The sequence below is a fragment of the Peromyscus maniculatus genome, chromosome 17 (genome assembly GCF_049852395.1).
Source record: "Peromyscus maniculatus bairdii isolate BWxNUB_F1_BW_parent chromosome 17, HU_Pman_BW_mat_3.1, whole genome shotgun sequence".
Lineage (NCBI taxonomy): Eukaryota > Metazoa > Chordata > Mammalia > Rodentia > Cricetidae > Peromyscus > Peromyscus maniculatus.
The window spans coordinates 5,915,075-5,928,033 of NC_134868.1; the positions used below are offsets into that span (position 1 = coordinate 5,915,075).

General features: G+C 43.9%; 1 protein-coding gene across 2 annotated transcripts in view; it reads left to right on the forward strand.

Annotated features, from left to right (window-relative positions):
• Positions 1-2,784, forward strand: part of Slc18a1 (solute carrier family 18 member A1) — a 29,616-nt gene extending 26,832 nt beyond the window's left edge. The window contains exons 14-16 of one of the 2 annotated variants that reach the window (XM_006989570.3): positions 100-219; positions 445-578; positions 2,090-2,784. In XM_006989570.3, the coding sequence (XP_006989632.1) occupies positions 100-219; positions 445-578; positions 2,090-2,200 (365 nt within the window). In that variant the 3' untranslated portion in view covers positions 2,201-2,784. The remainder of the gene's footprint in view (positions 1-99; positions 220-444; positions 579-2,089) is intronic. The other variant, XM_076553248.1, reaches the window with a different exon arrangement.
• The last annotated feature ends 10,175 nt before the right edge of the window (positions 2,785-12,959 follow it).

Consider the following 12,959-nt stretch of genomic DNA (forward strand, 5'->3'; position numbering starts at 1 on the left):
CTGAGTGTGGGGACAGCAGGCCAGGGAGGCAGAGTGGAGGGAGATGCTGTAGCTATGGGTAAGCTGACTGATAGCATCCTGCTTTTTTTCTGGCCACAGGCATGGTGGATTCCTCTTTGATGCCCATCATGGGATACCTGGTGGACTTACGCCACACCTCTGTGTATGGGAGTGTCTACGCCATTGCTGATGTGGCATTTTGCATGGGCTTTGCTATTGGTATGTTGGTTGGGGGCAGATGTGAGCTCCCAGGTGTAAGTGACCCAGTCTCCCCTCTCCATTGTAGCTCCACATCTGGATGTGGAACCAGATGCCTTATTCTCTTAGGGATCTGAAGATAGTGGAATCTGCTACAGCCTCTGTGTTTACCCACTTTCCCTAGCATAGTGTTTTACAGGTGACTGATTCGACAAACACTTGGAATTTGATTTATTTTTTCCACAGGCCCGTCTACTGGGGGTGCTGTTGTACAGGTCATTGGCTTCCCGTGGCTCATGGTCATCATTGGTGTCATCAATATCGTCTATGCGCCTCTCTGCTGCTTCCTGCAGAACCCCCCGGCTAAGGAGGAGAAGCTTGTAAGGCACTCTGAGTGCTGAATAAAATACATGTCTGTTTCTTCCTGGGCTCCCCTGACCCTTCACTTTGAGCTCATTTCCTCTCTGCTGGCCATCTCTCTGCTTTGTAGCATTTCTGTTCTTCCTAACACACTTCTCCTTCCCTTTTATCATTTTCTTTCCCTTCTCTCTCTAAGCAACCATGCCCCCTATTATCCGGACCTTAAGTAAAGAAGGAAAATGGGGAGCAAGGCATGGTCACCCACATCTGATATCCCAGCATTTGGGAGACAGAGGTGGTAGGATAGAAGTTCAAGGTCATCCTCAGCTACATATGGAATTAAAGGCTAGCCTGGCCTTCATAAGACCCACTCATAAAAAAATCAAATCAAAACAAAGCTAAATTAAAAAAAAAAGAAAAGAAAAGAAAAATGAGAATCTTACCAAGAGTTAGGGATATTGGCTGTAAAAGGCATCTTGTGGTTACTATAGCAAGACTCAATTTACTAAGTTATCTCTTCTATAAATAGCAGCATTTCATTGAGTATGTCCATTCATCTACTCACATGCTCATTCATTTGAATCTGCCTTTATCCTTATCTGGTGATGCCTTTTTAAAAAATTTACTTCATTTATTTTGTCTGTGTACGGCGCATGCAAGTTAGTGTGTAAGAGGAGGATGTTGTCTTTTATTATTCTTTGCCTTACTGCCTTGAAACAGGGTCTCTCAGTGTACTAGAGGCTTGCCCGTTTGTCTTGGCTGGCTGGCCAGTGAGCTCCCAAGACCTGCCTATCTCTATTTATCACTACTAGGATTACAGGCATATGATCATGCACAGTCTTTTATATGGGCACTGGGGATTCAAGCTCAGTTCTTATGCTTGCAGCTTAGGCCATGTCATTTAAAGTTAAAAAACAGTCTCCAGAGGCTGGAGAGATGGCTCAGAGGTTAAGAACACTGACTGCTCTTCCAGAGGTCCTGAGTTCAATTCCCAGCTACCACATGATGGTTCACAACCATCTGTAACAAGATCTGGTGCCCTCTACTGGCCTACAGGCCACTATATGCAAGCAGAACACTATATAATAAATAAATGAATCTTTAAAAAAAAAAAAAAAAAAAAAAAACAGTCTCCAGGTAGAAGATCCTACTATGCTACTTTGCTATTCTTGTAGCATGAACATTCTAGCATCTTAGGGGCCTCATGGATTCAGGTAGGATGTAGAAGTTACTCAAAGGAACAGGAGTAGGCAGAAGGTCTGGAGGGAGGAGTACCCATTTCAGCCAACTTCTTGCTATGCCTTGTACCTACTGATGCTAGGATGCCAACACAAGCACATCAGATGTTTTCCCTGACTGGACTTGATATGCCCAGGTACTTTGGAAGGCCTGGGCCTATTCATGAGGCAGAAAGAGAACGCTATACTTACATCCTGAGTTTTTCTAACACTAAACTTGGATATGCTAGTGTGGACACAAAACAGGATGGTCAAAGCTATGCAGTAATATCTATACTTGTCTCTTGCTGCAGGCTATTCTGAACCAAGAATGCCCCATGGAGACCCAGATGTATGCAACCCAGAAGCCCACAAAGGAGTTTCCCTTAGGGGAGAACAGTGATGATCCTGGAAGTGAGGAGTAGCTGAAGAGGGTGATACCTGTGCCCCATCCCAGGTGACTCCATAAGGCTTGGATTTCAGTGACCACCTGCTCCCCAGGGACCAGATCACTGTGGACCGTTTGACGGGTTTTGCTTTCCTTTCTTCTGGGTGTCTCCCTTCCCAGTGATATCTTGTCCTTACTCACCTGTGCAACCCACCATTCTCCCTCTGTGCTGTGACGCCATAGGTGGCCCTTTTTTTGTGGGAGGACAGTGCTACCTCCTGCCAGACCAGAGTGAGGCTGATTGAAGTTGAGTTGTGACAAGTTCTGCAAGGGATGACTCACTTCCTGCAGGCAGTCCTGAACAATGTGCCTGCGAAACCAGAGGGACCAATGGCAAGCCTGGCTTTGCTCTCTGGTTTTCTTTGACATATTTTCAACAGATCATGAGATTTGATCTCTGTCCTGTAATTTGTTCCCCCTGAATTTTCCGGTTGAGCTTCAATAGATAGTCTTTTGCTTATTTTAAAATATGTATATATCTTTATGTGTAGGTGTATGTGTAAAATGACTTCACCCTCATTAAATAAAGCCTTCCTACTTTCTTCATTACCCAACTGAAGGAAAACAAGCAGCTTTCTCAGGCTTGAATTATGTCTGTTTTTGTGATTTCTCATGTGTTTTTATCTTTCCTGAACCTCTTAAACTCTTAAAATAAAAGTAGCTGAAGGACAGAAAACAAAACAAAACAAACAAACCAAAAAGCAAGCAAAACCCCAAACCAAGAACATTGCTTTAGACCCAAGAGTTCTCTGCATGAAGCGAAGAGAAACTTGAAATGTCTCCCAATGTGTGTTTCCTAACACTAGGAGTAGAATAAGTCGTTCATTGTTCACACGTGTCAATGAGTAAGTCATTATCCAATTCAGACATGATAAGCCAGATGCCTCTTTGTGGCAGGAGAGAGTGTGTGGGAAAATACAGTGGGTGTTACAAATTTTGCTACATTTTTGAAATAATTATTGGGTGATGGAGACGCAAGGGTACGGGAGACATGACACTCACCCTAAGCAGTTTTCATTTGTTTAAGTAAACAGAATAAAATTTACAAACAACCCAAGTGAGTGTATACTATTCATGGATGCTCAGGTCTGGGTGGGGGATAATAGCAGAGACAGAGGTGGAGAAAGGATGCTGTGGAGGTACCTTGATGTCAGACAGGGGTGGTCAGCCTCTACCCAGAGTGACACCTGGGTGACTATGTTCTTCCCTGGGAGCTGGATAGGTTCAGGACAAACCCTAATTCACTAGAACTCATTTTGGCTGACTCTCAATGAATCTGTGTCACTTAGACAATGAATAATCTGATTAGTGGATGTGTTTTTGGGAGTTTGGCTTTAAAACTAGACTTCCTTGATTTGCAGAGCCAGATAGACTTGTATCATTTAGTGCAAATGACATGCTTCTCACATTTTGAAGAAGCCTAAAGGTGAAATTAGCACATTATTTACCTGAATATCTAAGCCATAGTTCCCAATGAAGGCAGAGAGAGAGAGAGAGAGAGAGAGAGAGAGAGAGAGAGAGAGAGAGAGAGAGAGAGAGAGAGAGAGAGAGAGAGAGGCGTAAGCAGGCCACCAGAGCTTTAAAGAGGGAAGGGAGGGGGCAGATCCATGTGGGTGGGGTCGGCCTTGTTACAGGGACAGCTAGTGCGCATTTCAAAACAAAGGAAGAATTTAGCTGAAGTTATCTGGAGGATAAACTTAGTCTTTATTAGTGGTCCTGTAAGAAACATAAAAAGAACGCATGGCCAGCCTGAGCTACCAAGTGAGCTCCAGGAAAGGTGCAAAGCTATGCGGAGAAACCCTGTCTCGAAAAACAAAACAAAACAAAACAAACAAACAAACAAAAAAGAATGCATGGTAAGCCTCAAACATTGGCAGGTCATAATAATTTTCAAAAATTGAAAATGTCAATCCAGTGAAAAAGCGGCAGCTGTTCCAAGAAGCAGATGATCTGCCCCACAAAATAACTGAGATGTACTTTTCTCCTCATAAAAGGAGGCAGTGCAAAGAACACTCAATGATGGTCGAACAAAGAAGGCAGAAGAAAATGCCAGCGAGATGTTGGACACTCTCAGAGTGTAGACAAATGTAAAGCCTTTATTTCCTAATACAAATGTGTGGCACTGCCGCATCTCATGGAGAGGCAGACCAAACAGGAGGAGTTGGAGAAATACAGAAAAGGTATTTAGGATGATGGCAGGGAAAGTGGTGTAGGAGAGACAGGAAAACTCATATGGGGAGGAACCCAAGTCCAAGAAGCTAGGATTAACATGGCTTGCACCTTCTAGAAAGGTCTGCTTATGGTATCCTCAGAGCCTCAGGGTGCGTCCACAGTCGAGTGGTCCTACAATGTCAGTGAGCTGAGACTGGGGTGACTTGAAGAATATTTTCTCCCAGTGTGTTGCCTTCCTTATGGGATCCATTCTTCTATGGTAAGGCATGAGTTGAAGAAGTGACTGTTAGAAAAGATTGCACTCTGTCACTCTCGTGTGTAAGTCCTCTGAGGTTGACATGAAGGAAGGGCAATGTAACCTGTCCACATAGCACTTCAGATCCCACAGATGGCACGCAGCAGGAAGTCTGAGGGGTCTTTAGTTAGTTCTTGTTAGTTGTAACTGGGTAGGCAGAGCTACATGGGCCATCACCAGAATCCACAGGGATTATACAGTTTGGGCCTCCTGAGTTCACCCTACAACCTTGTGTACCAGACACACACTCTCTGGATCGTAGAAGAATGCAGCCAGACAGTTCTCCAGTTATGCTGGGAGGGGCCCAAGAGAAGAGTGGTCATAAGTAACCGGGTAGGAGTAAATGAAGTGTTAGGTTTGAATATGAAATATCCCTTTTGAGGCTCATGTATCGAATGCTTGGTTCCCAGTTGATGGTGTTATTTTAGGAGGTTCTGTAAACTGTAAGGCAAGGCACGGTTGAAGGAAGTGTGCCACAGGGGTGGGGGTCTTTCAAGGGGCTGTCTTGTACTGGCTCCTTCCTGTTCTCCTGCTTCACGGCCACCTTTAGATGAATAAGGACCTCTGCCATGTGCCATCCTAACATCCTGCCCCGATATGGAGGGCCATTAGCCATGGGCTGGAGCCCTCTGAAACCAGGAGCCTCCAGCTGTCCTACAGGAGTTAGTCACAGTGGTAAGAAAGCTGACTAATTCACACACCTGCCTGTCCTGCCTGTGTATGTGAGCATGGCTTTCTGTGTTTCCTCTGCATGTATAAGATGTGGGGATAGCTTCCAGAGAGTCAGGGACAGGGCCTCTGCGAAGAGCCCTTAGCAAAGCCAAGAGGCAGCAAGCCCGGGCGCGCCTCCATCTCAGAAATACAATTGTAAATCCCCGCGCCCGTTTTCTTCTTTGCCCTCTTTCCTCTGCTTCTACCTCTCCTTTTCCTCCCCACTCTCCTCTTCCCTGCCCCCCTTTTGTCCTTCCAGCTCCTCTTTCTCTTCCTCCCCCTTTTATTCTTGTTCTAGAGAATGAAGAACACAGTGTTAGCAGAGGCAGGAGAATGATCAAGGTCTGTTCAGATTTGTCCACCAGGTTGAGTCATTACACAGTCTCCAGCATAAAGATGCTTTAGTCAGTGGTGGATTGAATATGATAGGGGTCCCATGAGATTATAATAAAGCTCAAATATTCTCGTTTCCCAGTGATGTGTCTTAATGCCACACTTGTCTATGGAGATAGTGGTGTATATATAAACCTTCCATGCCAGTCATATAAAAGTTGAGCACAGTTATGTGTGTGATACTTAATAATGACAATAAATAACCATGTTAGTGGGTTTATGTATTTACCATGTTGCACTTTTTAATGCTTTGTTTATTTTACTTTTTTATGTATGACTGTGTTGCCTACATGCACATCCCTGTACCATGTGTATGTCTGATGTCCTTGGAGGTCAGAAGAGAACAGATGCCCTGAAACTGGAGTTACAGAAGGTTGTGAGCCATCTTGTGGTTGCTAGAAGTATAACTCAGGTTCTCTCTCTCTCTCTCTCTCTCTCTTTTTTTTTTTTTTTTTTTTGTTTTGTTTTTTTTGAGACAGGGTTTCTGGGTTTCTTCTCTTAAGCCCCTCCCAGCATAACTGGAGAACTGTCTGGCTGCATTCTTCTACGATCCAGAGAGTGTGTGTCTGGTACACAAGGTTGTAGGGTGAATTCAGGAGGTCCAAACTGTATAATCCCTATGGATTCTGATGATGGCCCATGTAGCTCTGCCTACACAGTTACAACTAACAAGAACTAACTAAAGACCCCTCAGACTTCCTGCTGCGTGCCATCTATGGGCTCTGAAGTGCTATGTGGACAGGTTACATTGCCTTTCCTTCATGTCAAAGATCTTTGAGCCTTTCTTGGATCTCGCTCTTTAGACCAGGCTGGCCTCGAACTCACAAAGATCCGCCTGCCTCTGCCTCCCAAGTGCTGGGATTAAAGGCGTGCGCCACCACTGCTGAGCCATTTCTCCAGCCCCCATTATATACCCCATTATATACCTTTTATGATGATCACATACACATACACACACACACACACACACACACACACACACACACACACACACACACGACAGGGTCTTATGTAACCAGGCCAGCCTTGAACTTCCTTATTCTTCAGAGTTGAATGCTGGGATTACAGGCATGTGCCACCACACTGTTTATATTGGTGCTGGAGATGGGACCCCTAGTTTTGTGCATCTAATATGAACTCTATCTGCAGCCCCTACTTAATGTATTTAAAATAGCTTCCGGTAGGTCCTTTAGGATTCATTCAGAAGAATGAATTCAGAAGAATTCAGGCATTGTTATTGTAGGGGCAATGTCAGCTCCATGCAAGCTTTTACCTTTGGAGAACTTCCAGTATGAAAAGGGTAGAAGACCTTGTACAGGCCTGACTGACTACTGTATATGTTTTTGTCTTCATTTTTAATTAAAAAAATTAAATTTAAAAGTAGCAACAAGTTTATATAATGAATCTGTAAAGACAAAATGTTTTAGTGGCTTTATTTTTGTTTATTGGAGGTATGTTACAGATGGTTGTCCTAAGTAACATAGGTTTACCTTGAACTCACAACAATTCTCCTGCCCCAGCCTTCTGCATCCTGTATGACTATGACTATATGAGCATATGGCTATGCTTACCTAGAAAAATATTTTTGTATAGTTGTATTTTTTAGCCAAGTATTATTTGACAAAAAATATTTTAGAAACCCAGAAAAATTAGAAGCTTTTTAAAGTAAAAATGTTAGAGCAACCTAAATTAGTTTATTATTAAAAATAATTTAAAAATAGATGTAGCGAAGTCCATGTGTATAGTGCTCGTAAGGCCTTCAGCAGGGTATGGTGACATCTTCCACATTCCCTCCCCACCCAGTTCCTGACTCCCAGACTTCTAGTCCTGCAAGCTCCATAAGGGGACGTGCCCCAGTGGGTGTGCCACTGAGGCCCTCATACTGTCCTGCCATTGTACCTTTTATTTATTTGGATACATTTAGATACTCAGATGCTTAACCACTTGTGGAGTTACCTGAATTGTTCTACCATTGTCCCTAGTGTTCAGTACAGAAATGAGCCCTGCGGATTTGTGGCTTGGGAACAAAGAAGGCTATGCCATGTAGCCCAGGAGTCTGCTGGGCCACGCCTTCAGGATTTGTCATCCAGGCAGTGCTCGTATACTGAGTTACACCTCCAGTCTTTGTGTTTGCTTTTTGTTTTCTTTCGGTCACCCAGGTTTGTCTTGAATTCATTCCATATCCCACACACCCCTTGAACTTAGGATCCTCCGGCCTCCATCCTGTGAAGCTAGGCTGCCAGGCCTATACCACCAGGCTAGGCTCTGTCTGAGTTCGTGGTCCCACAGCTGGGAAAATACCTAAAGATTCTTTCATCATAATGGATTGATAGACTGTAATTATTAAACAATGCATAGCTAAAACAAAATGCCTCATATATGAAAAATATGACAGGTTTTTATTAATAACTTTTGTTTCTTGACAATTCCATATATGTTATGTAGTACATTCTAGTTACTTTCTCCCACATTCTCTCATATTTCCTTTTCACCCATGCAAGTCCCACTTCCTTACAAATCTCATTTTCCCACTCATGACTGTTTTGTTTTGTTTTGTTTCTGACTGAGTTTAATGAGGGTCATCTGTGTGACCATGGGTTTGGATGATAGGCTCACTAGGTGGCACGCAGTTAGATACTATGCCTCCCCTTCTAGAATCTGTTAGTTGCCAGTAGTTCAACAGTAGGTGATAGAGTTCTACAAGGCCCTCCCCAGTGGACAGCTGACTGTTGGCCAGAACAGTCCTGTTTTGACCTAGCCCCGGTAAACACAGTTGCTGCTAGTTCATGATTACCGTGGCCATCTCATGCCTAGAAGGTGGCATTTCATAGCTCTTCTCTCTGTTTCCCAGATCTTTCTCTCTTTCTGCCTCCTCTTCCAAGATGATCACTAAGCCTTAAGGACGTGGTACAGATGTGTTGTTTAGGGCTGAGACCTGGACAACCTAATTCTTAGCATCTTGTGCAGCCATGGGTTCCATGTTCACCTCCACTCACTGCAAAGAGACATTTGTAGATGAATTTCTAAACAGTCTTATTAAATAAGAAACACAGAGCCAAATACAGAGATAATAGCCAAAGACTTATCTTATAGCCGTCACTTCCCCAGAGAGAGCTTCTTCCTGTCTAACCTGCACTTTTATTGCCTTCCTTTTCTGCCTTCTCATTGGCTCTAAGCCCAGTCACATCACTTCCTTGTCACTGCCTGTCTATACAAACCTCCAGGTCTCTATGGTTGGTACTAGGATTAAAGTCTCATGTCACCACACTTGGCTGTGTCCTTGACCATGTGATCGGATTAAAGGTGTATGCTACCAATGCCTGACTCCTGTTTGTGGCAATATGACCTTTGCTGTGTGACCTCTGATCTCCAGGCAAACTTTATTAACATACAAATAAAATCACATTTCAGCACAATTAAAATATCACCACAGAAATGTTCTTTAATTGAGGCGAAGAGTAGCCTTTGTTTAACATATAAATATAGCTATTTAGAAGGTGGTTTGATGCTGTGTCAATTCAGCGATGCAGGAGTAGTATGTTCTCACTTAGGTCGTAAGACCCCTACCATCATGGGTTTTTGACTCAGTTTACAATACGAGGCATGGAGACTGTCTTGTGGAACTGTCCTCAAATCCAGCCAGAGAGCAGTTAACTAACTGTAAGAGTTGTGCCACTATCCCACCAATGGGCACATATTAAAGTTGCAACAGCTTTGGGCTAGAGAGATGCATCAGCATTTAAGAGTGCTCTTCTAAAGGACGCAAGTTCAGTTCCTGGCAACCACCCTGGGCAGCTCACAACCGCCTGTAACCTCAGCACCTGCCTTTGATCTCCATGGGCACCTGCATGCATGCCTATAGCATACACACACACACACACACACACACACACACACACACACACACAAATACACATTCAAAAATCTTTCAAAAATTCAACCGTTTTTGAGCCACTCTTTATGGCTAATGAATCCCACCCTCTATTTTCTTTCATTTATTTTTTCTTTATTTTTTAAAAATTTATTCTTCTCTTATACATCAGCTCTCAACTGCAGTTTTCCTCCCTCCCTACGCTCCTTCCAGTCCCCCACTGCCCCATCTCCTCTCCTCCAGATCCACTTCTCCATTTCCCGTCAGAAAAGAACAGGCCGCCCAGCATAACAAATTGCCATAAGACTAGGCATCAACCCTCATATCAAGGATGGATGAGGCACCCCAGTAGGAGGAAAAGGGTCCCAAGAGCAGGTGAAATGCTCAGAGACACACCCCACTCCCACTGTTAGGAGTCCCACAAGAACACCAAGCTACACAACCAGAACATGTATGTAGAGGACCTAGCACACACCCAGGCAGGCTCCCTGATCAGTCTCTGGGAGCCCCTATGAGCCCTGCTTAGTTGATTCTGTGGGCCATTTTCTTGTGGTGTCTTTGACCCTCTGGCTCCTAGAATCCTTCCTCCCCATCATCTGAGGGGGTCCCCAAGTTCCACCTAATGTTTGGCTGTGGATGTCTGTATCTGCTCCCATCAGTTGCTGCCATCCTCTATTTTCATATTCCTATCTATTACTATTATTACTATTGTTATGATACTGCAGCAGAATTATTATAGTATGGAAGTTGCCCAGCTTTTTCTTGATTTGATAGCAATTTGATACAATCTACATTTTCCTTTTAATGGCAGATGGACATTGAATATCTTGGCTGGCTCCTTCCCCTGCCCTTCAGCTTTCAAATACAGTCTTATCTTGACTTTCTAAATTAAATGATACTTATTTGCATGATTATTTCTCACTGCTGAACTGGGGGTGGAATTTTCTTCAGCCACGGTTTGTTTTGCTGGAATCTCTGCGTTTCCTTCAGGGGCTGCCATCTCTCTCCACCAACCTTCCCTTTCCCTGTGTCAAGTTACACGTTCGGCTGCTTTGACTCTGCCCGCAGCTGCCCCAGCAGAGATCCTGCATAGCTTCTGCATGAGGCTGTCTCTTCCCGAGGTTCCAGGGCCCACAGATGGCGCAAGGACACTTAGAGAGGGTGTGGTGGGGCAGGGTGAGCAAGCTGAGATCATTGTCTTGACACCACAGCTAAGATTGCCCCACCCCACCCCAGTGTTTTCCTTTCCTTTCTTTTCTCTCTCTAGTCTTCTCTCCTTATCACTTTCTTTTAATTTGGAGTGTAGCACATTCAACATGTGTAGGTTTTAAGCGTATACTTGATCAATTTGGAGATAAATTTAATATATCTATATATTCTGATGAAAGAAAACACAGTTTTTTTCTCATGTTTCTTCCTAGTTACTCAGCCACTCCTACAAGAATCTTAATTCTATCCCTACTAATGAGTTGTGCTGACTTTCAAAGATCTCACGCATTTTTCAACTTAGATTCCTTTTCATCTTTTTTTCCTGAGGGTTTTAATAATTTTCCTTAACTACATATCTCAAGAGGAAATTCATGATGTGTGGTACTCTAAATGGCCTTTCACTTTATTCCGCTGGGTTTGGCATGATGGTACCATTTTGCAGAGGAAAAACTGAGTCTGGGATGTTAAATGATGAACTTGATTTCAGATGGTTGCTTCTCACACAGCAAAGAGCAGAGCCTGTATTGAACTCAGACCAACACGACTCCCAAGTCTGAGTCCCCTCCTTATTAAGCCAGGATCCTTATAAATGCGGTCTGCTCATGAATGACGTTTAGTAGAGGTTTTTCCTATGTATATGGGTACAGTTGCATGTACATGTGTATGTATGTACATGTTTGTGGGAGCTAGAAGTTCACATCGGGTGCCTTCTTTAATTGATTTCCACCTTATTTTTGGAGAAAGAGTAAACCTGGAGCACACTGTAGACTGTCTGACCAGCAAGGCCCGGAAGTCCACCTTTGCGTCTCTCTAGCTCAGTGATTACAGGCATGCAGCTTTTGGGTTCTCGTCATCTGAACTCAGATCTCCATCTAATACTTTATGAACCAAGTCACCCCTCAGTTCCATTTTTTAGATGAATCATTATTCAAGTTTAAACGGGCCATCGAAACCTTTCCTCCTATTTTGAGAAAGACGCCATGATGCTGCCACCTTCATCTGTTTCCATCTCGCGTCTCCGTTGTCTGGAGCCACCTGCCCGTTCTAGCTCACTCTCACAGTGAAACTGGCCTCAGACTTCCACGAGCACAAAGTTCAAAGGTTCAATTCCCATTCTTTCCAGAAGAGGACAGTAGACTCCACACTAAATTGAAAAAGGCATCCAAAAAGGAAGCCAGACAAATCCCTCTGATCAACTGGATGTAGCTCATTTATTGAAGGTTTATTATTTATTATGATTATTGTGGAGTTTACACATGCTTATTTTTTTTATGCTTACAAGTTTTAAGTAAAAAATTATTTTTTTGTTGGGGAGTATTTTGTCACACAGAACACGCTGGTCTGGATCTCACTATATAGCCCAGGATGGCCTCAAACTTTCAGAGTTCTTGTTTCTACCTTCTGCATGCTGGGATGACAGGCAGAAGCCAGCTCCTGTCTTTAGAGCAGAGATCTTTGTGGGCATTCTTTGCTCCTACCTTGTCCAGATGTTTCTTTCTTTCACTGGCCCTAGCCCTGCCCTCCTCCCAGCTCCCCAAACAAATGGGTGGGGTTTTGTTTTCTGCAGGTTGTCTTCTCCCTAGGACAGTTCCAAAAAGGAGCTGACTGGGTGTCACGTAGCTCAGTGTGGCAGCTGGTGCATGATGTCAGTGCAGCGCGTGTTGCTCCCACCCACTTAGTGCTGGTCAGATCGAAAGGAGTTAGAGGCGAACGGACGAGCAGAAAGTAACTGCCAACATTTGCTGTACCAGGCACTCTTCAAACAAATGTCCCCCGCATGTCACTTAGCATGGAAATTAGAGCATAATGGAATTGTAGGTTGTTTGGTGGCCTCTCTGACAACCGTCTTGGATCCAGGTGCTTTTGGTTAGTCTACCTTTGGGCTTTCATTTCAGGAGAAATCCTGTTCTCAGGGTGGGGACGCAAATTTGGCTAGGTCCCATCACTGGGTAACAAAGCGATTGTTTCTGGCACATTCCTTTTAGGAGATGACTAACTTACATATACACACAGGGGCCTGGGCAAACCAGATTTAGCCCTTGAAGTGCCTGAGCAGATGCCTTTATGTCTAAGTCTCGGTAACCA